Raw genomic sequence first — 27,131 nt, 5'->3', positions numbered from 1 at the left:
ACCACAGAGAAGAAAAAAAAATAAGCAGTGATTACAGAAACCTCAGTGAAGCAACAGCCCAAGAGCAATCCACAGCAGCTAGCGAAAGGGAACAGCTAACACCCCCTGAGCTCGGAGAACCCTGCGAGCAAAACCCGGCCCAGCTAATTGTTGAAACGAGTTCTGCATCAGGAGCCACGTGCTTTTAGAGACAGAAAAAGGCAAGGTGGCATGCTTCAAGCCAAGCCAAGAGGCAACAACCTCCCACGGAGGACAGCAGCACGGGCCTGTCCCTGTATTTGAATTTGTTTGGTTTGAGGGAATCTCCAGATTTGTTAGGTTAACAGGTACGTTACTGTTTATTCTTTATTCTAAAATGCTTATTCCAGCAATGAGCACGGATTGCCAAGTAAACAAGAGGAGTGAATCAGCTCTTGTCAGGCACGCATCGATCCCCTCCAAGAGGAGACACTTGGAAGCACGTCTTCCTCTTACTTCCTCAGCCCTAGCCAGCAGGACAGCAAAGTACGTTTGCTGCCTCTGAACAGTGATATATTAGAAAGAGAAATGCTGACACAGTAATGAAATTCTGCAATACGGGATATTTGTTACCAGCAAGTACTGAAGAGACAGTCATCCCCGAGGGCTTCGTTATATTTTAGACGTCCTCACGGAAGTATTGCTGCCCAGGGTGACCAGTACAGCTCAGACTTACGGAAAAGCTAAGAAGTCAGCAGCTTCCAGTTTGGAAGGCGTTACTGCAGACAACAAGTCCCAAGCATAAACCTGTACTCCAGAGCTTCTTGCTTTACAGCGACGCCTCAAACAGCGAACGCAGCAGGGGTTTGCTGCAAGGGCCGTAGCACCCCACCAGAAAGAGCAGCAGGGAACAGTTGGTCCAAACTGGGAACAAAAGTTTTCTAAATGCTGGTTTTTTCCCTTATAAAGTAACCCCACGGGATCAGAGACAGCTCAGTGCTCACCACGAGCACCTAGGGGAGGGTTAAGTGAAGAGCTGGATACGGCGTGCTCAGACCTGGGCAAAAAAAACTCCATCTCAAGCTTCCAAGAAGTTCTTTATTGGCTACAAAGCTAATAAAGTTAGTGCTGCCCACACTGCAGCTATCCTCTTTTGCGACTTTTGCTCCAGGCTTGGTGCAAAAGGAGCTTCAGACACAGGAGCAAATCTTTTCCGTGGAAGGAAAAAGGTGCTTGCTGCACCTCCAGCAAACCAACCCCGTCACTCTTCTCGCCGAATCCTGCCAGACCCAAGAGGCAGCAAGTTGTCCTTCAGAAGCTCTCTGCACAAGGTGCAGCACTTTGAGCTGTATGCTGGGGAAACGGTTTGGGGTCTTCGCCATCACAATTCTCTTTCTTCAAGAAGATGGAACTGGCATGCTCTACGGATTGCTGCTCCTCACAAAACCAGCAGTGTTCATGGTTCTGGTTTTACAAGGCTCAGAAAAAGAAGCAGCTCTTGTTGGAGCACAGCTGGTTTTCTGTCTAGTTTGAGGCGGCTCTTTGCGGTTTCTCAAACATTCCCTTTAAAACCAGAAATGCTCTCTGAAAAACCCTAGTTTAGAAAAAGCCTCCTGGCCAGCAACAAGGCTAACCTCAGTTTCACTCTTACCCAACTTCACTAACTTAGAGCTGACTCAAAGTAATTCAACATGCAAATGAAAACAGAGACAGCTCACAAACTTTTGCTCCCAGAAACAAACGCTGAAGCAAAAAACTTCCTTAATACCTATCACTGCAAATGACCCACTTCAAACTACCAGAGAGAGTGAAATTTCTGGGAACCCTGCTTCCCATTTGTCATGTAGGTAAGACGAGCATTTGCATTACCTTGTTGAAGTGTTTCAGGTACATGTAGCACACACCCAGGTTGTGGCTGATCTCCTGTAAAAAAAAAAAAAAAAAGACACAACAAAACCCCCAAACCCAAATCAGCATGAGGTTTGAGACACACGCTATGTAATCTGTCAGCGATAACAGTCATCACTTACCTGGATGGGGAGACCCTTCTGCCCACCCACACCCTTCTGGCTTTGTAGATCAAGTAAACCTATAAATTCAAGTTGCTTCAGGAACCTACAGAGCTTAAGTGTGATTGCACGCAAAAGACTACAGGCCACCAAGACAAAAACACAGAAATGACGACAGTCTCTTTGGAGAAGAAGGAACAAAGACTGGTTTCTTCACGGCGATGTGATTCAATTCCCAGGGAGAGCTCTGAAGCTAGGTAAGTTGCCCTTCTGGGTGGCTCTCAATCTAGCTGTACAGTCACTAGGATATGCACAATGCTGCACCCAGCTGAACAAAATTTGACAATGTGCCCAATTTTCCAAAATAGAAGTCGAGCACCAGAAGGGCCGATATCCCTCTGGCATCTTAAACACATCTGCAACAGAGTAGGAAGATCACTTCGGCATCCTAAACACTCCAGCGACACTGTAGGGAACAATCATGCCTCTAAGTCATCACCCATAGTTTAACAGACAAGGTACTTGCCACTTTCCCCACCCTGGCACATCTCGGGGACCTGAAAAGCAAGGTCCACGAGTTCCTCGTTTCTATTCTGGTGAGCATTTCACTGCTTCATCAGTTTAGAGAGCCTTGACCTTTAAAAGAAAACTCTCTTATTTCCCCATTAACCCTCTTAGAACGATATTTTCCTCCACACAGTCTCTCCAACTGTGGAGAACGGTAATGAATCAGGAGCTCCCGGTTACTGCGGCTTGCAGAATGAGACAGCGCAAGGGAAGAGCACAGGCTGGCTCTGCTTCCAGTGCTGAACCAGGTGTGGGAAATAACTAATCAAAATGCCCACTAAAGTCCGCCCGCTGTGGTTGTAAATAGGGTTACAGTCATGCCAAGCACCTACTGCAGGTAGCTTGGTTAGCTAAGGGAATGCAGACTTGAAAGAAGACCCACGGTTTAAAAGGTTTCTGAGTTGCCTGACACAGGATAAGTTGAATAATACCAAACGTATCCTTGTAAGGATGGATTTTAAGTAAGCCTGGATTTTAAACACACCGAGCACCAAAAGTACGGCTAAAGTCAGCACGTGCCTGATGTCTTAGGGAATGAGATCACATGTAGAAAGTCTATCTTAGAAACAACACTTCCCCAGGCAAAACAGTCACCTGCAGAAGGCTGCCCACAACCAACCGCGAGCCACGTCCCCTCTCCTCTCACCCACTGTCACATCGTGCGCTTTGCAATGCTCTTCCTTCAATTTTTGTCGTCTTATATAGAAAGCCTATTTAATTATTGCTCCTGTAGCTACCAGCCTACGTTTTGCCAAAGCAGGTAATGCTTGGTAGGTAACAAGTAACCCTCTCGGCTAGTTTGAGGGTTATCTTTTTCAATGGTGTTTTGCATTACAAAAGCTTTCCCAATTACTCAAGCAAGTTTTAACGATAACTGAGGGTTTCCAAACAGGGAGCTACTTCCTATACTTTCCTTAATGCATATATATATATGGCTATGTTAATACTGATACTTTGCAAAGCTCAAACATGTTGCTCGATTCTCTGTGCCCCGAGACAAGGTGTGGGATTTTGCAGGCAGAAATGACGCCTTGCTCCTGTGATCCAAACCAGACGCTGCAGAGGCTCATCCGTGCTCGTGAGCCTGTGCTAAAAGGCAATGCCTCGCAGCCCTGCAGCTCCTCCTCTGCTCAGACTGCAGGCAGCGTGAGCTCACCTCTGCTTGGAACGAGTTTGCAGGTGTCTTCATAAAACTCCAGAAACATCTGCATACTACAATATCTGCAACTCGCTGAAACACTTACCCAGTCCTTTTCATCGAGTTTAGCTGCTTCGTTGTACACTTCAATGGCTGCCTTGTGTTTCCCCAAAAGAAACCTGCGAAAGCATTTCCATTTTTATTTTTTCTTGCTCTGAAACCCTGCTGCGCAACCACTCTCACCTTTGCCAGTGAGAAATGATGCTATTTGCTAGTTCTCCAGAGACCTGCGTGACAAGCCCTGAGAAGTTTACAATCTCAGCGATATTACAATCTCAGATTGCAGTGCTCCCTTTCAGGGCCAAGGTCATCAATCCTGTGAGATGCTGAGGCACTCCCTGACGTTACTGGAGATGCGAGGAATGAATTCACAGGCTCTGCAGTCTGCCTTTGTCTCAAAGGAAAAAGACAGGACATCTAACCAGAGACTCGGAGGCAGAAAGGGGTCTGTAGGGCAAGTTTACACAGCTCAGGTCAGCACCCTTAGCTCTGGAGCTAGAAATCAGTGTGTTACCTCTCTTGCTTAAAGCACAAAGAAAAAGAAAACACAATGGCAGCCAGGCAGATAACAGAGATTCTGCTTTTAAGGGTAGCCCACGCTTCTGGAAGCCAACTCAAGTGTTGATAAGGAGGAAGCATGTTTGGAATTAAGCAGCCTAGGATTTCACTTGATGCCTGGGAGAAAAACAAAACACGGAATGTCCTGGGTGGCACATCAAAGAGAAACAATAAAACACCACTCACAGCGATCGTGCCACCTGCTTGAGGTTGTCAGCGCTTCGAGGGTTCAGAATGGAACATGTCTGAAAAAGTTCAAGAGATTCTTGAATTTTCCCCTCCAAGCGAAATATCAAAGCTGTAAGACAACATATACCAGGCAAATTAGTCCATTATCTGCAGGAAAAACGTGCCTCTCCGACAGCGGGGAAAGGAAGGGGGAGTACAGATATATTATAGCAACACTCATTTGGTCTTTCCCCCTGAAAGGCAGAAGCTGTGTCTGAGAGCAGAATGACAACGCATGCAAAGGACTCGTGCTTGCTTGGAAAAATTTCTGGCTTTCAGAATAAAGGCAGCTTTAAACCCTGGCAAATTGCTCGTTAAGGTGCAGCCCGGATTTCTCCCCCCGCCCCAACTTCTACAGGCTGCAATATGTCCTCGGCCAACAAATCCCAGCTCTCCCTCACCCTAGTCGTCTGCCAGCATGACACACAGCACTTTGAATTGCAACACCAAGTTCTGGAGGATGTTTTTTAGGGGACAGAGGGCAGGAGAGGAAGAGGAAGAGCATCCTTAAAGCAAACAGTAAGACAACAATCACCTGGGGTACGCAGCTCTAACAGAAGACGTGCATCTGTAACACAATCAAACACACAACCCAAGCACACACCAACAGATTGAAGGCCAAGAGCCCATAGTCCAATGGGAAACTCATCGATACGGAGAAAACAGAAAATCCAATCTGCCCATCCATGTGAAAATCCCAAACTTCAAAACTAGACCTAGCAAGTGGAAAAAAAGCCAAATATTTTTTACATATGAATTTTATATATTTCTATCACCTGTTCCCCTTCTCATTGTTCACTGGATCTCAAATCAGAAGTAAGTTGCTTTAGCAAAATTAAGACTTTCAGAGGCCTCCTGCGACATACCTTGAACGTAGACTGCGTATTCGCACAGCCCATGAGACTCCTGGAGCTGCTCTTTGATGACAGCCTGAAATGACAAAGTGCAGAGAGTACGTACCAAACGCAGCCTCCCTCACCAAAAAGCCCGTTAGCCCGTTACCCCACTACTAAACTGCAGCATGGAGGCTCTCAGAAGAATATAAACCCTACAAGTATTTTAATAAAGGCAATCCCTGTGAAAGAAAGTTGATTTCTGACTGACCAAATACCTCCTGCAACCTTGATTTGGAGAATTTTTTGTACGTGCTACATATAACTGTGCTGTATCTGTGCTTATTGCAGAATGCCCTAAAATAACTTGAATTTAAACATCATGCAACATGTTGATGGACACAGTTCTTCCTTACGTGACGGTAACAGTGGTATCACAAAGGACATGAGAACTACAAAAAATGCGTTTAATCAGAATTTGTGCTTAGAAAAGTCAGTATTAATACAGAATTTGTAGCTAGTTGCTGCAATACGCTATATTAAAACGCTATAGAAGTGGTAAACTGTCAATATTTTAACAAAGCTAATGACAGAAATTCAGTTTCAGTTACAGAAACCACAACCCCACGTATAATAAAGGCACTGGACTGCGGCTGGGACAACTACAAGAGCGCACAGAAGAGTGCAAGCTCGTCTCCGTGTGTGAAGAGCACTGTGCCAGGAATACTGTAGCCCTTTTAGCATTTTTCCGTTTATTCCTATTACCAAAGATAATTAGATATTACCTGGGGAAAATACCATAAGGAATCTCTGAAAGCATTCTCTGCTGATAAGGGTATCTACTCGACGCCCTTTGTGAAGAAATAAATTGAACTGGAGCAACTGCAGCTGAGTCAATGAAAGCCAAATGAACGAGTACATGGGAAAAGGAAGGGGGAAAAAAACCTGATGAAAATGTAAATTCCTGCTGGATGCATTCATTTGGGATGCGGGTGCAGTTTGCCCATATTCCATAGTCACACATGATCCAAAATTATAAAACTGGTTAAAAAGAGTGGCCTTTGGGAGGATGAGCGCTGTGCCTACGAACCAAGCACACCGTTTCTGCTCCAAGACTCCTCTTTTGCTCGGAAGTGGAAGAGACAAAGGGGCGAAAGAAAGATTTCTGGGCTAGCAATAACCCGGTGCTCATCTGGCGCTTCTGTCAAGTGTCTGAGCAGCACCAGCATCCCCTGCCTCCGAGACGAATATAAATGAAGGACCTGAAAACAAGGAGGAAAATTGAACCTCAAATATAGCACATAGAAGGAAAGCAGGTGAAGGCAAGGAGAGTTATTGTTGAGAATCCTCACTCATAAAAAGAAAACTAAAGAGAGGAAGGAAAAGGAAGAGCAAGTCTGGGCTGCTCTTCTGCTAATATCTCAACAAGAGCCCCTCCACAAGCTACATTTTAGTCTTTACAAAGCACGTTATTATAGGGCAATTCGGATATAAACAAGCATTTTCTGAAGACAGATACCCTACATTGCTCCACGTACATAAAACCAGTGTCTCAGAGCAAAAGAGGGCAATAGAGAGCTATCTTTTAGAGAGATCTGATTAATTCTATAAGCCCTAAAAAAATCCCACAGCAAAAGGCCTTGAGCTGAGAAATATGATCTGTATTCCCAGCTTTTCCTCCCAAGTTTATTTAACTCACCGACAGAATTTAGACATACTGGCAGGAGACCAACCAGCATGAGAGGTTTTAATTAATTTAAAGCATCTGGTAATTTTAATAATTCCTTCCTCGCACATAACAGAAGCAGAAGATTTCTGTCGTGAAAAACGGTTAGAGGGCAGGACTGGAGTTGATGCTGCAAGCAGAAAACACAGTTTATTAGCTTTGCACGCGAGAGCTGAGTGATGATCACTGCTTAGCAGGGCTTGTCCCTCCTCTCCCCCCACTCCTCTCTGCCTGCGCGATCGCAGGGGATGCTGCAGCCGCAGGCTCCGGGGGGATGTTTGCCTCGCGTCTTGCTGGGTAGGGGGGAGAGGGGAATCAAAGAGCCGGCGTTATTCATCTCTCGCTGTAACGAGCAGCAAAATTTGTCAAAAGCCTGGCAACACCAAAATAGACGCAGGAGTGGCACTGTTAAGGGTTAAAATCAATTTAATACCTTCACTTCGGGGAGCTAATGCTGGTAAACAAACATTTTTTTCTTGGCCTTTGAAAAATATGGGGGAAATGTGGGAAAGAGGGTCTAGCAAGATTCAGACCAAAATTAATAGCATCGCAGGTCACTTGTTTCTTAGCTGAGTCTTCAAAGAAAATTAATGGACTTTAACGAATGCCCAAATTATACTGAAATCAAGGAGTTAACAGCAATTTAAGCCCTTGGGGATACTGTCAATACCTCTTTCATTTTTCACAGAATCACTAAGGTTGGAAAAGACCTGTAAGATCATCAAGTCCAACCATCAACCCAACCCCACCATGCCCAGTAAACCGTGTCCTGCAGTGCCACGTCCACACGTTCCTTGAACACCTCCAGCGAGGATGACTCCACCACCTCCCTGGGCAGCCTCTTCCAGTGTCTCACCACTCTCTCAGTAAAGGTATTTGAAGATATTAGCTCCAAACAGCACATTTGGGAATGTCTATGCTTATCGCATATAAGGGCAAGCACCTGGGGCGTCCAGGTTAGATCCGTAACCCCGTGTAACACCAGCGGAGAGGGACGGAGACTACCAGAGGGCAGCTCAGCCCACCTGAGATCTGAATTGCCTTTTGGACATGCCTATCACCCCTCAGCGACTGAAGAAGCATCCCGGCATGCCGAGGTTCTTAACTATTTTTTGGACAAATCCAGGCCTCTGAGCACACCCCTCCATCACGTCTGGGTGAAAGGACGGAAGATCATTTAACCAACTAGGGTCTGGTGCCAAACTCTCCCAACGTTACTGCAAAAGCCTCTTTCGTGAGCCCCGAGGAAAGGTTTTGCTGCCTTTTACTTTGACAGCTACTGCAAAGCTGGCCTGCCAAGCAGAAGAGTATTAGCTGTCTTTTCTCGATTTTTTTCCCCTTATTTTCCTTGCTTCCGTGACTGATGAAGATGTGGAGAAGTCAATGTTGCCATTATATTATCCGCTTGGTTATTTTCTCCGTTTTCCTGAGCCGTGCATCTATTCTGCACTCTGTGATTCTACATCCCATCCCAGCAACAGTAAAAGTAGACAGAGATCAAAAAAATGCAGTCATATCAACAGAAAAGGGAAACAATTTTCTATTTAGATTGCTAGCCCAACTTTTGTTTATATCTGTTTGAATCAAGATCTGAGAGGAAATCACTCTGCTGATGATACAACCCTCCGGCTCCGTTAATTCAAAGCTAAATGAATTTCCTCCAGCCTACCACTTTCCTAAGCACCCCCAGGAGTTCTCCAGCAGAGAGAGACAAGTCCTGACCAAGCCTGGGGTTTCAGAAGCAAAAAAAGGCTTTTGAGATCGTCTTTGCACATGACAGAAGCAGAAAGGCAACTCTTACTCCCCTCCTCCTGCCCACTGGCACATCATCTTCAATAGCTGGTGTTCTTTTTATCAGGAAAACACACCGTTTAATAATAGTTTTGCCATCCCTTAGTCCACTTCCTATTATAATCCCAAACAAACAACCGCTTCTAAGCTCCACACCAAACCCAGGAGAAATTAAAGGGCGCAACGTATCATGTGTAAAATGAAAGAATTTTGTTCAAGGGTAACCAAGATCTATTTTTTTCAGACTTGGTAGTAACGTTTTACTCAGTTGAAGTGTTTTTCATAGCGTCTCTGTAGTACCATTGAGAGACCTGCCCTATGGAACTGTGTTATTATCAGTTTGGAAGACCCTATTCATCACTTGGAACAAGAGAGGGTTGCAATTCTTTTCATTTTTCCACTCCCAAAGACATACTAAGCTCCCAGATCGCTCCAGAGAGCTGCACGCATGAATCCTGAAGGTAGCCAGCAATTTGAGAACATTAAAGTTATTTTACTTCTATTTTCTCCTGGTCCTCTTATTCCGAAAAAAGTCAGGAAAGAGGGTGGTTTGAAAGCTGGTATGAAAACTATCGTTCCGTAACGTTAGTAAAATATTTCCTAATGCAAAGTCTCAAACACAGCTCTTACCTTGCACTCTTCGTAGTCTCTGCGAACATACAGCAGATAGATCAACCAGTTTTTCCTCTCCAGGACTGGTAACTCCGGCGCTGTAAATGTAAAATATTAACAAAATACAGGAAATCAGACTGATCAGCAGCGAAACTGGGCACAGCGCAGAGATATTCTGAACTGCAAGCACAACTAATTGAAGGACTGCAATTGCACCGGGCAGAGCAATTAATCATTCGACTTGAAGTCGCACGCACTTGAGTGCGGACACACAACCAGTGTCCAGTCCCGTTTCACTTCTCGAACCGACGGATAAAACACATTGTTCAAGACAGACTTTAAATAAGACCTCTTAGCAGAAAACCACTGCCTCAAAGCTGGAGCAAACAGCTCCAAGCACCAACTACGCACACATTTTAATTCAACACCGGTGCTGGTCTGATGAAATTGGTTCTTCCAAATATGCAAGAAGCAGCTTGGGAGAAAGGAGTTGAATTCTCATTTTGGAACTAGGGCAGAAGAATCAAAGGTCTTTAAAATAAATTTCTGGGAGTGAATGAGAAGAAATGGGCAATACAGACAAAAGGAGATTTTGGAGATGTTGCCGGTCTGAAGGTGTGAATAATTTAAAGAGGTCAAACTTAGTTCTTTGAAACTGTGAAGGGACTATGAAACATCACAGGTCTGAGATACTGTGAAGCTACTGGCAGAAAAACGTATTTGATGCAGTGGAGGAGAAAAACTTGTGCTCCGGCATTTCGATCATAAGGAGCTTGCAGCCGTAATTATGGCAAATCACGAATGGATGTTGCTTAGTGATATTCACGTTGGGTTTAAAAGTTTAACACACTGCTGTGCATTTCATTAAGGCTTGAAATGTATTGCTTGTTACTCCTTTCTACAGTTCAGATGCTGGTAGCTGAGAGGTAACCATAGCAACTGGCAAAAAAACTGTATGTTTGCAAGTCAATATTATGACAGAAGTGCAGAAGCAAAGCAAGGCGAGGACTGTCGCAGGAGCCGGGGCAGCGGCGAGGGCGATACAGCACGAGGCCACCTTCTCCCAGCCCCACGGAGCACGGCATGGACCCACGCTACTGACGGGGATGCAGGCTCAGCTTCCAGCAACCCAGAGGAGAAGGTATCGTTTGAAGCGGTCCGCAGTCCCCTCTGCCAGCCAGCAGCAGGGGTCAAGATCAGATGTAAGAAAGGAGAAACTCTGCAGCTGGAAGGACTGAATCACGTCGGGAGACGTTATCGGTGCAAAGTGTTATTATCTTTTAGAAACGCTGAGCTTTGATCACGCGAGGACTGCACCTGCGGCTAGTAGCAAACACATCTCTCAAGCATACCAGGCTCTCCCCCACAATTCACACCAAGTCTAGTATCACCGAGAGCACTTAAAAACAACTAGAATTTCTTCAGCTGTTGAAGCTGGCAAAAATTTTGCAAAGCCATTCTGGTTTTGTTGGTGGTCTTTTTTCTTAAATTCCAGAATATCCAGCCAGATTGATACTAGAGCTGAGATTTAAGCGTGCACACCAGCAATTTAAGGTCAAATATCTTATAAAGGAGGTTCAACTACCCTAAAACCAAACCACCGTCCAAAGAAAAAAATAATCCGAACAAGCTAAGCTTACAGAAATGCAGAGATCAGGGATCCAAACGTTATCAAATTCTGCTCTGCTGTGTAATATCTGGATCTTTGCAAGTAAGGCATCTTGATATGCATGTTCCCAGATCAGATTAATTGATTTCTGATGACTTTCTGTTTTCCATCCATCCTTCTTACAGGGAAACCATGAAAGGAAGCGTTAAGAGGCTGCCTAAATAGCTACAAATTGTTTGAAAAAACACTATTTTGTAAACAGCCTGGAGGGCTGCTGTCCCGAAGCCCGTTGAGGGGTTACCTAATTCATTAACAGATTTGTAACGACTTCCTTGTGTAAGTTATTATGGGTGCCAGGGTTTGACAGAACTTTCTTTTCCGAGAAACACAGCCCTTGGGGATGCTAGAAATGCACTGCAGAAAGCGGCCGGACTCATGTGCTCTTCTTGCGTAGCATCTCCTGATGCCACCATCCGACACAAAATACCGAACCAGCCACGTGTCTGATACACCTGGGCGCTTCCTACCTTCTTTTGTGAGTATGGATTTAAGAGCAGACATTGCAAACTCTATTCAACCATAAAAATTTCAGTTACAGTCAAAACTAAAGTATACTTTGCCATTTTGTGCCTACTAATAGAGCTTAAAATTACAAAATCCCGCATCATTACATACAATGAAAACTGTTTTAAATAGGGATTAATCAGAAGACCCTCCAGACATACTCCACCTGGTCTCCAAACATCTGTAGCGCACGCCTTACTGGGAGGTTAAAAAGACATAGCACCATTAAATGTTAAAATACAGAGAAAAGCTAGTTGGCTGGGGCGTGTTGCCAGCTGAGATGGGAAAGACTAAATCATGTCAGAGCCTCCACAAATGTTTTGGGCTAAGCTAAGAGGACAGGACATCAACGAGCGGATGGAAGATCAGTTGTTTTATTCCTGAAGGAAAGAGCTTTTTCACACTTTTAAGACCAGAGGGACGTTCTGCTCCACTCCCACGCTACGGAAACGCCTGCTGAGAACAGGGTTGGGAAGGAAGGAACGCTGAACGTCAGAGCGAGGGCTGAGGAGAGTATCAAGCTGCAAAAGAAAAGGGTAAACCAGACACCGCCTGCCTTCTGGGTCCAAGACTGCAAAAATCCAGAGGAGTTACCTGAAAGGGCTGGGCTGGAGAGAAAACACAGAAATCAAAACACACCGTGAGACACAGAAGTGAACGGCGTTCACATCGGCGGAGATAAAAGAGTTTTGTTTCCCCCGGTGATACGCTGAGCTAAGGATAACTATGCAGAATTGGGAAAACACATGGAGTTTTTACGCTCCTAAAACTCATTTGGAAATAGCAACACACCTGATTGAGGAGACGTTACTCTCCTTTGTTCTCTTCTTTTTCCCTAAGACAAGCAAATTGAAAAAAGACAAACAATTCTGATGTCCTTCGAAAAAGATGTCTAGATTAATTCATAGATATGAGTGAATCTTATATCTGAATATAAAAAAACCACAAAGATTCCCAGAACAAAGTTGATAGACTCCCTGAATTTATCCCAGAAAGAAAACGGGAACAGTTTGACCTCTTTGCTGAAGAAACCCAACATAAACACCATGAACCAAATCTGGTGTGGAACACCCAGAGGGCAGAGAAGAGAGGAAGGACATAGACATTGTGAGGAAATTAATAAAGTTGACACAGGAACAGGTCTGATCCCCAAAAAAATGGCTGTGGGAAGTAAAGGATTATTACCAGGCTCTATACTCTATTCAGATGCAGAAAGAAGTAATGCAAATTATTTATACACCTCTCCACAGCCACAACCATCTTCATCTGCATTTCTGTTTTTCCACAAAAGCAGCGAGATACCCACTTCTGGTGCATTTATCTCCCTTAGGTTTGCTCCCCCGGCCTGCTGATAAGGACTGTCCCAGCGCAAAGTGTCACTGCATTTTTCTGTAAAAAAGGGAAATACAAATCCCTGGCTATTTGGGACTAACTCCAGAGAAAGGGAATAAAATAACTCCAGAGAAAGGGAATAAAACATTCTGTGCCTTCTGAAAGGACCCGATTCAATCATTGCTGGTCCTAATAGCCATGTATTTTTTCCAAGTTTAATAATTACCCACAGACTACCTAAAAAAAAATAAAAACCCACACAGATGCTGTGTGTCACTCAGTTCTTGCTGCATCAGCATCGGCGACGTATGGCTGGATCCGGCCACGGGGGCTGCTACGAGGGCCAGAAGAACAGAAAGAAGCACCGGCAGCACGCCTCAGTCTTCTCGAGTACAAGGATGATCGGGAACAGCGGAGGCTCCATATGGCATACAATGGTTTGCAGTCGCCCGCTAATTAGAGCTGGGAACACATACTGCCGCAACCGCTCAGAAGGTTTCCGCACGGGGAAAGGCGGCCGAATTTGGCCTCTCCAGGAGGAGCTGAGCACATTCATCAAGTTCCTCAGGCTGTCTACATTGCAATTTCCCACCTTTTTCAATATAGAGACCTTCATATGTAGCTAATGCGGATCATATCAAAACGCGCTTTTCTTTGTCACCTTTCGCAGAGCCCTCGCAAATAATCCAGGCACTGCAGGGATGCAGGGACTACAGGTTAGAAAATAATAGTTTATACTGTTCTAGCAGTGAAGGAGAAAAAAAAAGCCATTATTTTCTGTAAATCAATCTGCTCAAGGGCCAGCCCAAGAAAACGCAATTATCCAAAAACTTGGTGTCTACAGTGAAAAGAGTTTTTAACTTGCATAATTATCTTTTGGCCTCTCTTTTCTGGGATTACAAAAGTCTAGTCTCATTAAGCAACTGCGACAGGGAGCCAGGCACCAAATATATGATTAAATACCTCAGCCGAGAGACATGCCAGTTTCTTTGAAGTGTTTTGATTGAATTCAAAAGGGAATCCATCTGATTCCCCGCTTTCTCGGTGGCCAGTGATTGATTGCACAACCCACTTCCAGCAATGTGATTTTTCTTTTCTGACAATGCTCCTTTAAGGAAACCACTGGAGCGGAAATCCCGACAGAATCGGAGTAAGATCGTCAGGTTTGTATCTGTGCTGCGCTATCATCACTCTTCACTTTATTCATCCTCTTATAGATTTTCTCAAAGGACTGGGAAAAAAAAAAAAAGTAGTCAGGGTTATTCCCCTTTGTGTAAAACTCCCTAGGAAATTGTTTTGTGCTCGCATCTTCATATTGGGTAATTATAGCTTAGATATAGAATAGGATCATAGAATCATTTAGGTTGGAAAAGGTTGATATGAACTATCAAACAGTGGGGTTTAGATTTAATAAAAGGGTTTTGAAATTGCTATAAAGACAGAGGAGGAAAAAAAAAAAGCCCCAGAAGGCTCCTATCCCGTTTCAGGGGGGAAACAATTGCTAAAGCACCAGCCGTCCTCTTAAAGAAATTGCCGGGCGCAAAAAAGACCACTTTTATTGTGGGCACAGCCAGAGTAAAATGGATTTCAACACAACTGCGCGACTGTAGCCATCAGGCAGCTTTTCACCTTATTTTCTCCAGCGTGCAAACTGTCGGCTGCCTGGAGCACCCTAGCACCCTTTCCCGTGAAAAGCACAGATGCACTATGGCTCTCTGAGGTGGAGAAGGAGCTCAAGAACACATTTTAGTCTCATAGAACTAAAAAAACCAAATCAGAGCCCAGCTCTTCATCCACCCTGGCTTATCAGTAAGAGTGGGAGCCCCAGTTCACTCGCCAGCCCTCCAGCTTTGCAACCCAACCTGCAGCGAACTGAGCAAGAGCAGCAAGAAGAGCCTGGAGGAGAAGTAGAGAAGCAAAAGACTCAAGAAGACACAAAAAAGACCCTGTTACCAGACCAAAATCCATAATAACCTAAACCACACATAACACACAGCACAAGGAGAAGACAGAAAATCTTCAGAAAAGTAATTAAATGAAAGTGTTTTTCATTTTTTTTATTCTGCAGTAGCCTCAGGAGCCATGGTCTGGATCCATTGCGGTAGGTACCACGTACATGGGTAAGAATATCCAAAAGGCCTAATTTGGATCCTGACTCAACTGTCCCTTTCCAAATGCTGATTAAAAATCGCATGTTGTAAAACGGCATTCAAGCACACGGGTATTTTCAAAATTAAAAAACACAGAGGCAATGACTCAAGCCTCTATTGTAATATTTTGCTATTAAGAGAGCTGCACCAAAGAAGAATCTGGTTAAGTGCATCTTGCTCGGAAGAAATCAAAGCGGGAAGCTTTGCTGCAGCGAAGCCACGAGGGAGCGAGGTTATCATCTCCCATCATCGAGCAAGGCTCGCTCTAACGCACAGAAGCAGGACTGATCTTTTCAATCTGAGATTCATTTCTCATTTTAAAGTAATTCCGGTCATCGGCTTAACAGCAAACTCACAACGGCACAAAGACAATTCACTTGCCGCTGCAGGAGAGCGTCCAATCCGAGAGGCGACACATGAAAGCCTTGCAAGGACCAACATCCACCCCATCCCTCAATTCCCAACTCAGCCTCCCGGAGACGTTTGCTGATGTTATTGCCAGGGTGACAATTATTCCCACTTGCAGAGCTTGGGGAAGGTTTACTGTCGGGCATAGCTGTGGTTACAGTCCGAAATGAAGCTTGGTGCTCTCACAGCCCTGTTAAATAAACAGATAGGGAGGGAAAGGTGAGGATGAAACCAGCCGTGCCTATCTCCTCTTTGCCTTGAGCTTCACAAGCTGCCAATGCAAGGAATTACGCTACCGTTTGTAAAACGGGTGAAAGAGAGGTAACGCGTATCTTCTAAACAAAAATAATATTAAAATAATAAGGCACAAACTCAAATAGCTACTATAAAACAACGTACCACTGCCAGGGAATTGTATTACCCAAAATAAGGTATGAATAACGGATAGAAAGCATTTTTAAGCTCCAATATCAAGGTTTATAGATTTAAAAACAACAGACTGCCTTGGTATCAGAGGAGCATCCTACAAATTCCCAGCTAGGCTGGTGCATAGACAAATTTAACAAGAAATCCTCTTCCTTACTCAGACACTCAAAGGCTTTTATTCAGACTGCAGCAATATAAATACTTTATAGCTTTGAAAGAAAACTAATACAGGAACATCGGTCTTCCTAGGTCCGGATCCATCCTTGGAGTTGAAAACTGCATAAATGGAGACATAATGTATTCAAAATTCAGTAATGATGAAAAAAAATCACCGCCCAGCAGAGGTTGTTTATGTTGTGTTTCATTCATTGCGTGGGAGTATACATGTATGTATATATGTGAGTATACATGTACGTATGTATGTGAGAATACGGGTGTTTGTGTACACAAATCCCTATAAAATGGATATAAACAACAGAAAAAAGGAAAGAGCCCTTTACTGTAGCCGTTCTCTCTGTTTAATCCCCTTTCCCTTGTTTTTCCTTTTGCAAATTGCTGCTCAAACACCTTTAAATCAAACAATAAACCCGTATGGTTCCTCGTTATTTACAGTCAGCTGGCGTTAATAAAACTCATCATATACCATTCTGGTGCTAGCAAGAAAGCCGTAATTCATAGCCGTGATCTTACTATCCTGTATTAATAGCTTCACAATACGCAGAGAAAACTAGAAGGAGGCTGAAAAACAGCAGCGGGTTTCAACAAAAAAGCAACATTTCTGACTCTGCACCTCCCCCTGCAGGAAAATTAGCCAAAGCTAGATAGAAGAGCTGGAAATTGTATCTTAAAGCTGATTTATACACTAGGGCGAAGAAAAAAAAAGGGCATTTTCTGTTGTTCATTTACACCGCATAAATCGTAAAGAGCTGCTAGCTCAGACTTCAGTGGTTTTTCTGATTTAAGACATTTCAAGTTCTGAGTTACTCCAGATAAAAATGGGTTTATTTACAAGACAAGTATCTACGTCGATTATTCAATATACATGTCTTCTAGTATGTGCTGCTCAAGCTTAACCTTAAGATAAAGTGGGAAGATCCGTAAATAAATTCACACTTGTGACCAAGCCAGTGCCACAGCGAGGTTCCCAGTGGTAAAACCAGTCTGTTTACTGGGAAATCTCCATTAGCAGCACGAGGCTGGCGAGATACCACTCTGCAATCCTGCCTCCATTCAATGAGAAAGGGGAGAATTACATACATTAGCACAAGTATGTTACCACACAAAAAATTTGATTCAAGCCTAATATTGCTTGATTCAAGTCCAAAATTTGATTCAAGCAAATAACACCGGGGTGAAATTTAGTAACAAATGACTATTTTAAAAAGGAATTTGAAAAAGTATAATCTTCTTTATTTGCTTAAAAAAAAAAATCAAAACTGAAAGCCTGTTTCCTTTGCACGAGCCAATTTTGACCATCAGCGCTGACTGCTGAGCAGAGACACACGCTCTGAACAGAAGAAAAACAAGGATCTGAAAGAGCTTTTGCTATTTTTGCTTTAAACGCAAGCTAATCTAGAAAAAAATAGGTTGATTCGCACAACAGTTCTCAAATCCCTGAGGATGCAGACTCTACGCTTGGAGATATTCAAGGATCCAACCCATGGCGTAGCATCGTCTCCATTTAAACCTTTTTTTTCCTGCTTGTCGCCTTGTGCTCAGTATCCTGGTAGGCAAGAAGGAGACCGAGCTTCCTCTGAGTGTCTCTTTGCCAATGCTGTTCCTAAATCAAGGAGGCAGAGCACACCATCACAGAGGGCTTCTGAATAAAACGGCTTATAAATAGCACAGGAGGTCTGAGATATTAACTGGTGACTACCCACCGTCTCCTCTCACAGCAAAGCAGGGATGGGAGATATTTTCCCCGCAAACGAAGCAACACTGGCTGCAGGCATTCCCAAAATAACCTGCGTAACCAGCTTCTCATTAATTCCAGTATCAGGAGCATGGTAGTTTCGGGATTTCCAGTCTAATCCTTCCTTTGGCTTAAATTCTTATGCTTAGTCTTTTTCCGTCTACGGCGTGAGGTATTTTACACGGAGATAGAAACTAAAATCATTATAAGGCATTTGTAAGAAAAAGCTTTCCTCTTAAAAAGCAGAATAAAATTACAACAGGGAGAGCTCCACAATCCAGCCCTGACAGTCGTTGAAACTTCCCACTCAATAGGGAGTGGAAGAACCTAGAACCTGTCCTCATTTCATCCACTGCCAAAGAATAATAGTATATTAGAAGCATATTATATTAGAAGAATATATATGTATATAATATAAAAGTTAGTCTTGCAAATGGTTCAACGTTTCCTACTCCGAGACTGTATTTTTTGAATGCCCAAACTTCTTCCAGACTTCTTGCCTCAGGATGAAGTTTTCCACGTCCAGCATCTGTCCCAGGATGAATATTTGCCTGTGCAGCCTTCACGCTTCCCTACTGCACGAATGTCTTAATGATACGTTCTTTAATTACATGAGCACATCTACAGTTACAGGAACACACCAGTATTTTCACCAGGTGCCCTGCCTCCTTCTAATGATGATGAATATAAAAATGAATCAAGGTCAGACAGTGGATGAAATTGTTGAGACATATGAATAAAACAGTGACTAAATCACAGGACTTCTGCAGCTTAAAACGTCCGCGGCAAAGGGGACAGACCTTGGAAGGAGCGAATGAACAGTCTCTTCATTAAGACGCTGTAAAACTGCTCATGAGACAAGAAACCTCACTCCAATTTCTGTTACAAAGCTGGAAAAAGCCCCTAACCAGGCTTGCCAAAGGCAGCCACCACATGCCAATCCGGCTGTACGGATTGAAAGGCATGAGAGCCGGAATTTCCCAGCCAGCACTCGCTCCAGCAAGCAGGATGGGCAGCAGCCGTGCTCCGGACATGGAAGTGTTGTAGCACACGTGCTCAATATCTCTGAAAAAGCAAGACCTCAAGCATCGGGGAACCCCAAATTAGTACCTACATTTGACCTTCACTTCTTCTCACAACTCTTCTTGACAAGCGAGTATTATCTCTCAAGAATCTTTAACGTGTGATACACGGTTTGAGTATGACACAGAAGAACCTTGCAGCATCAGGGAATTTATTTATGGGCTTTGATAGCTGAAGATAAACATGACGACTGGATGTACACTGAATAATGGAGATATCTCGTATTTAAAAAGCCCTCAGTGAGCTGTCCCATCATTCCTGTGCAATGGATGACGTCGGAGAGCTGGGCTAAAGCCAAGGTGTAATTACGTCACTAAAGACTCGAATTCAAGTTGCGCAGACAACGTTAATTCTGACATTCTTGAGCGGGATGCATCTCCCTTAACTTAAGTGTCTGAAAATTAAGACGTCTAAGCTACTTACCCTGAGCTGTCTTTACGGTAGAGGAATACACATCCTCAGGGATTCATCGCATCCCAAGATAGGTGGCTGGGAGAAGTCAGAGGAATGGCATCAGATGGGCTTTCTGCTGACTAAATACAGAGCACAGGTGATCTGCTCAGACTTGCTCTACGTCAGAGAGATCTCAATTCAAAAAGATGAATCCCAACCTTCCTAAATTTGATACTATTTTTATAAAATGATTTTTACATTCACAATAGGAGATGCCAGTTTATCTGCAAGCAGCATGCCAACAGACAAGCGTGAAGCTGAATGCTTTAAAATACGTAAGAAACTTGCCTAGCAGCAAGGACTTCCAAAGGAACTTCAAAAAATAAATTTAGCCATATAAATGTGATCCTTGAGTAATATGTTGCAATCGTACAGTTAGATCCTCTAAAGCTGGGCTATCAAACTTCACCCTCCTCCTGATCCTAATCCAGTGTAATGTATTTCTTAATTATCAAATTATCAAAAGACACTCAGATTATACTTGCTTTCTACAAGAGGTGGCACTTTTATGACACTTTTCATTGCCTAATTAAGTTTGCAACGGGCTTAAGCAGCAGATACAGATTCTCCTCTTTACAGAGAGGAAACGAAGTAGGTTGACAACTGCCGAAAGACATAAAGCCAGAACTGAAACCATGAATCTTCCGATTTAAAAATTAGCACTACAATTTTACAGGGATACCAGTCTTGGCAGAAAAACACACCTGCTATGCTGTCTGCAAAGGATTCCTCGATGCGGTAATCGGAGCTATTAATGCACACACACAAGAGGGCAGAGCTGTGCCAGCACATTCAGACTTAAATATTACCAGTTCTTTGTGCTGCAGGGATTACTGGGCTGTTCTTTTGGGGAGAAGAGGATGAAGTGAAGTACATTATCCAATTTAATTACCCAAAAAATGATAATTCTTTTTTTTTTAATCTCACTATTCAAAACTAACAGCTGTATCAGATCCTGAACAAAATACACAGAGCACTGCTACCCGCTTATCGCAGAGAAATATCAAAGTCTCTTATATAAAACAATGATGTAATTACCAACTAATCTACGTTATTTAGAAACCATTTTCTTCCCACAAGATTGTAGGTTCAAATGGGCTAAAAAAAAATCTGGCTTGCACATGGTCAAATGGAAACGAATCGGTCTGTACAGATACCAGGAACTGCATTCGCTTCCCACCCAACACGACATTTCCACTAACGTCTTTTCTTTTTGACACACTTAAAAGTATTAATTAATTTAACTCAAGGGGGTTGGTTTTTATCTGGATTTCTCAGGCAGTTTCACTCTTACAAGTTCAAAGGCAGCTTTGAAGCTGGCTCAAAGAATGGATTTATATTGATTTAAGGAAATTTATCAGGAATTCAGAAATGATCAGCTCTGCAAGCGCACAGAATCGACTCCTCGGGGTACTGAAAAGTTCCTGCTCTTCAGAGTGCTCCAGCCATTAGAATACTTACAGGATCCCTTAAAATATCTGCAGGAACAGGAGGGATCCCCCTCGGTTCATCTGTGTGAGCAGGAGCCATCCGGAGAGAGAGTGAGATGCATTTTCGTAAAACAGATCATCAGAAGGCACTTAATCTACTTCAGCATAATCTCTAAGTTATTTATTGTCTAACAGTCTCATTTTGAGATCGCTTATCGTCACGAGCACTTCCTAGCCAAAGTCAATACCAGATAAAGTGAGCTTTACCGCCCGTCAAATCAGCACGTGCAATTATTTTTTATTAGAACCCACTGACTACCCCCTTGACGTCAAGGATGAGCACCTCAACGAAAAGGACAGCACTATCAGTATTCGAGCTAAATTCTGACGTGGGATTTAGCTGGACAAGAATAACACACACCACTTGAGAATGTTTCAAAATTCAGTTGAACAAAAGAAAATACCCATGTAAGACGCAAAATACTGCGGCGGCATCATCTACCCAAACCCCGTGTTTCTGCGTGGTAGAAATGTGGTAACTTTGAGCCACAGAGAAGAACACCCTCATTACCGCAGAGTTTAAGAACAGCATACAACCACAGCTTTAAAACACACATTCACATCACGCACTTCTCTATTTCTATTACCTAATTTATCTGCAATAGCCAAATCTAATGGAACTTTGCTGTTACTTACAAAGGGTCACCAAGCACTTGTGTGTGCTGATAAACCTACCTCATCAGCTGTTTTAATCTCGGGTCAGTAACCTACTTTGTCTCTGAAATGGAGAATGTCATAAAAGCAGAGAAAACTTAATTTCTTCCCTTTCAACGACTCGCCATGGCCTTATAAGACATTTTTGCTACTTACGCTTGTAATTATACAAGACAGAAGTGGAACTCACCTAAAAAAAAAATAAGATGAAGACTCACAAGCCTTGAAACATCCAGACACCTGCTTTATTTTACAGAAGTGCTCTTATGTGAAGCGTTGAGTATGTTAAAAAGCCCAACAGGCAGACCTGACCGCAGGGTATGCTGAAATTTCTCCCGATAACATTTCTCCCATACATCTTGCCTGCACCCTTCAGTATTTCAGCACTCAAACAGGCCGAGTAGTACGTTGCAATATATGCGTTTATACAATATTTTTCATTTGATGTCTCCAAATCTTTTGTTAACTGAAAGCCTGCAGCATCTGAACACTGCCATTGAATATGAGACCAATCTTACGGTTGATAAATGGAAAGAAACAAAAGCCGAAGTGCTTTGCCAAAGGTCACAGTTAACCCAAGGCAGAATTCCTTGGTTCAAACCCTAGAAAAAAACGTACCTACAAAGTATCCAAAAAATATCCCAGTGCCCAGGACTGGGGAGAACACCTAATCCCTGCCAATCCTTTTACAATTCACAAGGAGAAGATTTTTGCTTTGAAAAGTATCTACCTGACCCTCCCTTGGGTAAACATAGAGGTGGTCGGTAACAATTCAGAATTCTCCTTCTTCACAGTCTAATGGCTTTCTAGCCCAAGTTCTTCCCAGTGACTCAAGCGAAACCAATTTTATTTTGCTTCAGTGTATTTATTATAGTATATATACTTCAGGATTCAACCCTGTTATTAAAAAGCCATCACTGTATCTCAGAAAATCTGAGGTCTAATATTTGTGCAGAAATCCAAATGCGTTTAAAATTGGTCCATTAGCCCCTGAACTGTTATTAGACTAACATGAGCCCAGAACTTCCTTTTTAAATATTTTTTTCCACGATAGAGGGAAATACATTCAAGATGCGTTCCATAAAAATCAACAATACAAGCTGGTAAAAGCGCTTCTCCGCTACAGTACTATCAGTTACTGTTAAATGACTTGATTGGCCCGCGTGGCAAAAGGAAAGTGGAAAGATGGGAGGCAGCCTATTTCAGTTCAAAACCAGTAAAGCATTCTGGAAAATATCTGATTAATTTAAAATGCAGCAGGGAGATTAAAACCCCATCTCAGCAGGCTGATAGTTACTCTACATGGCTTCAAGGAACAGAGCTCCCTTTATTCTACCCTCAATTGCTTGGGGACAAAATATCAACACGGGGAGAGTTATGGATCTCGATGTAACAACAAAGGGAATTGATTTCCAGGGCAGCTCTCCCCATGGCGGGGTAAAGGACAAAATAATGCATGGTTTTAGCTACTAATGTGTCAGGTGCTGAATAATGGTTGTCACCAAGTGCAGCTACAAGATATTCCAAGGGGTTTGCCTTCTGCTGGTCTCTTTAACTTAGATTGCTACTTTAGAGGTTTCTAACCTGATCACTGTGTACAACGACTTTCCCCACCACCACCGCAGTCTGCTCCGGACCATTTATACACTTGTTGAATGCTCATCATCCTCCCTTTGGGCTGACCTGCCTTCAAGACAGACTCTCTTAAATCCTAACCTTTTGGGCTTTCGCAACCTAAAAGCCACACAACGGATCGGCCCTGACAGCAGCTAACTCAAGAGCAAATTTTGCCTCTTAACTCAAAGTTATTCTTGTTTAAGAGCCATAAACCACTGGTTCTAGGTTTCCATTTTTTCTTGTCCCACGGACAGGATCAAAGGAGCATCCACGGGAGGCAAGCAATGCAACAGCGAGGGGAAGCCGCACGACTCCCGGCTTGCACAGTTCAACAGTACCCAACATATTCTCACCTGCATCACAGGTCAGACCAAAACTGTGGTCTTCTGGTGTTCCTTCTGGTTAAGCAACAAAACTCACGTTTGTATTTTGTCATTCAGATGACTTTTTTTTGCAAATTTGACCTCGCTTTTTCAGAAACGTACGTTTAATACCTTACTCCTACCCAGCAGGCACACAGGCCGGTTGTTACCATCTGAATCCAGACAGCGTGATGATTAAAGTGAGGACTTCAGCGATGACTTGGTCATACTCTACCACATTTGCATACAACTTTGTTTAGTTATTACCATACGTGCTGGTTTTGGGTACAAATTTTATCTACGCCAAACTGTTTATAGGAAACCTTATTACACCATTATGGTCTCTGTATTTCATAGAACTGCTTGCACTAATGGTGTTTCAGTCTCTCTCTTGCGTCCTACTTGAAAATACAATACAAAAGGCAAATTGCTGCAACAGAAAGTTACCATTCAGTGTTTAAAAATGTCAGGTTAAAATAAGTTTAGCAGCACTCTTCTCTTCAACTAGAACTGATGTAGATTTGCCTGGCCCCTTAAAGTTCACCATCATTCTCCTCGGCCAAACTAAAATAGGATGAGAGACTTCATTAAGATAATCTAGAAGAATCCTATTTAAAAAAAAAAAAAAACGTCACGGAAAAAAGACGCTGTTCTTTCCTGCCAAACTCCACAAAAGCATATACAACATCACCTTCGTTCTCTCCCCTCCTCTCTTACGTGCCCCCAGCACCACACCCACGCACAAAGCACACTGTTATATCACTCCCTATTACAAATCTTTTTGCTGCCCTCATTTTCTAGAGATTAACGATCAGGCAGCTTAAATCAGCTTTTGCCCACTGCGCTAAAGGCAACACAGTCAAATGTTAAATGGCAAAGCACAAAGGCTTCCAAAGCATTGCATTTGAGAACTACCTGAGGTGTGCTGGTACTGGAGATGCCTCAATTCACCTTAAGAGACACAAAACAGAATTACAAAAGTCAAAGGCTGGATTATTTTTTTTCTTCACCATAGTTAATTTTGAGTCAAGGGTCCTATCAGTATACAAGGGAGATCCAGAGCCACGAATAACTGGATTTCATTTACTACTTTCTCCCCTCTGGCCCGCAGCTGTGTGAACACCAACGCCAAACGAAGGAGGTGGAAGGAGCATCGGACGGTGACGGAGACAGCCCAATTCTTTCGCGCAGCTTTTGCCCAGCCTCAGACTTGCAGCCTTAAAACCTGAAGGAGCGTCGGTGGCCCTTTTTAAAGAAGCGTCCAGCTCTTTTTCAGGGCTGTTAATGCAAAATGCTGCTGAGGAGGAGACAAAACTCCTCCTCGGCAGCCACGAACAAGCAGCCCTTTAACAATCAGCAGGCGGGATCTGGAGAAGCAGTCCCATTAAGCAAGTTGCAACTGCCACGGCTCGTTCTCCCAAACAAATATTAAACTGCGCACACTTAAAAGCAGGAAGGCACCTGACGAACAGTTTAACAAGCGAGCTGACAGAGGCATGACAGCTTCTATCCAGCACACCTCCACGGCTTGTTTGTAAGGCTGATGGCCCCATTTTTCTTTTCAGTTATTCCGTTCATTCATGAATTATGCAGAGTTGATTTAATAGACCTCAGCCCGCCAGGAAAGAGCGCTGGAGTGATAGTCCATCTCTTGGCAGACACCATCAGCCCGATCCCTTTACAGATGTTTTATTTAGAGAACTGCAAGTGCACGCTGTCCTGTAAAAACAGAGAGAAGATGCAGCCTCCCAACCCACACAGTCAGCGCAAATATCATAGATGGGACATGCATGGCAAGGCAGAAGAAGGTGGGGGAGAGAGAGCGCACCATAATCTTTATAGAAAAGGATGGAGACAAACCATCTCGCTAAGGAGTGAATCAGTGCCTCCATGGAAGCCATGCTAATTGGTTCAAAGTAACAGCTGTCCTTAGTCTAAAAGGGTTGGCAGTCAAGATAAAAGTAAATTTTGGGTTTATTTTTACTTGCATACAGGCCTGAAGCAGTAGAAATCATTTCCTCTCAGCTCTGGGCAACATACAAAAGAGGTTCAGACTTGTGCAAGCCAACGGCTGTAGGTCTACATTAAGCTCCATCTCCAGGATAGCAATATTCTGCTCGAGCGCCGGAATGCTGCTGCCAGGAATCGGGACTACGTGCCGTTAGCCTGACCTCCCCCAAAAAAAAGCAAAGTGGATTTTCCAGCTTCCCAGGGCCTATAGCCAAGATGAAGAACTTCACCTTTAGGCAGAAACTATGAAGTAGTACCCAGCTGCCAAACAAGCTCCTTTTTAATGCCAGCGTTATCATCAAGGCAGTCTCCATCACAAGGAATTTAGCAATACCAGCAGATTTCCTCCCAAATCGTACTCTGACAGGCAATCACACATTCAGGGTAGAAAAAAGTGAAAGTACAGGGCTCTCCAACTGAGCTTCCCTGAATTAAAAGGTAAGGGAAAAGGAGGACTGCTTCTGACTTGCACTGTAGGTATACTGGGGTTCTAGCAACGTCGCAAAGTTCACTCTTAGTTATAATCTGAATCGATGGGGCCCTTTGAACACTCGAGAAAGGGAAATCCACAGAAAAAACCCCAAACCTCACCTTAGGCAGGCGCAAAAGTCTCTACAGTGAAGAGATCCATACTAGGAACGTGAGCACAGTCCTGCAGAGAATGAAACGCTCATCGCACATGCCGGGAGAAGTCACGTCGCAAGAGCGAGGGAAGAGGGGAAAGGAGAGGCTCCAACATCAAATTGTGCTGCAGGCTTTAGCGAACCGCTTACAAAACATCAGGCTTCAGTCAAACATTTTGACCTGATAACTGAAACTGTTCCTGTTCCAGTTCAGAGTCAACCAAGATTTCGAAACAACTCAGACTGCGTTAAGTAACTCTCACTTTCAGTGTGAAAAAAAAAAAAAACAAACCAAACAAACTATAGTTAAAACCAGTTACAACGTGACTGGTTTGATCTCACTTGCGAGTCTCTTTTACTTCAAAACTTAGAAAATGCGACATGAAAAAATCAACAAGAAAAATCAATGTTAGTTTCCCAAGATCATTTCTACAGCAAGACATTAATGTGAAGAACCTAAAATGAACAAACCTCTCATTATTTAAGATGATAAATGAGTATCAAACTCATTAGCAGCCCAACAAGTATGTACACAATAAAATAAACAGTTTCTCAGATTATAAGCAAACATGATGCAGTGTGCAGGCACAGTAAGTCCACCAGAAACAGCACTGAGTTAGTGATCATACAAATCCTAGAAAAAACTACTTGTACTCAGCAGCGTACAGTCTAGATAGTTTCGTCTTTTCCCAGTGGACATTTATTTTTTACTAGACAGCCGCACACACTATGAAAGAAATCTTAAAATCAACCTGCCCGTGAAACACAATCATATCTTCAAACAAACCTTTCTTAGAATGGGATTTTGGAGGTTCTGTAGCTGCGGGCAATGAAGAAACCTGGAAAGACAGAAAAGAGGAGTATTAAATACACCAGGCAAGGTTTCTTGAAGATCTATTCCAGAAAATAATCAGAAAGGACAACTGGCAAATCCCAAAAGAGGGCATGAAAATAGCAT

General features: G+C 43.3%; 1 protein-coding gene across 1 annotated transcript in view; it reads right to left on the bottom strand.

Annotated features, from left to right (window-relative positions):
- The window catches only part of BBS4 (Bardet-Biedl syndrome 4), a 39,089-nt gene extending 11,958 nt beyond the window's left edge, over window positions 1-27,131 (bottom strand). Inside the window, 7 exon segments of the mRNA XM_059823986.1 lie at window positions 1,828-1,881; window positions 3,779-3,851; window positions 4,477-4,588; window positions 5,385-5,448; window positions 9,499-9,578; window positions 26,961-27,029; window positions 27,032-27,131. Of these exon segments, the coding sequence (XP_059679969.1) occupies window positions 1,828-1,881; window positions 3,779-3,851; window positions 4,477-4,588; window positions 5,385-5,448; window positions 9,499-9,578; window positions 26,961-27,029; window positions 27,032-27,131 (552 nt within the window).

The sequence above is a fragment of the Gavia stellata genome, chromosome 13 (genome assembly GCF_030936135.1).
Source record: "Gavia stellata isolate bGavSte3 chromosome 13, bGavSte3.hap2, whole genome shotgun sequence".
NCBI lineage: Eukaryota > Metazoa > Chordata > Aves > Gaviiformes > Gaviidae > Gavia > Gavia stellata.
The sequence above is the reverse complement of the archived record's forward strand: the minus strand, read 5'-3'. Positions and strand labels throughout refer to the sequence as shown.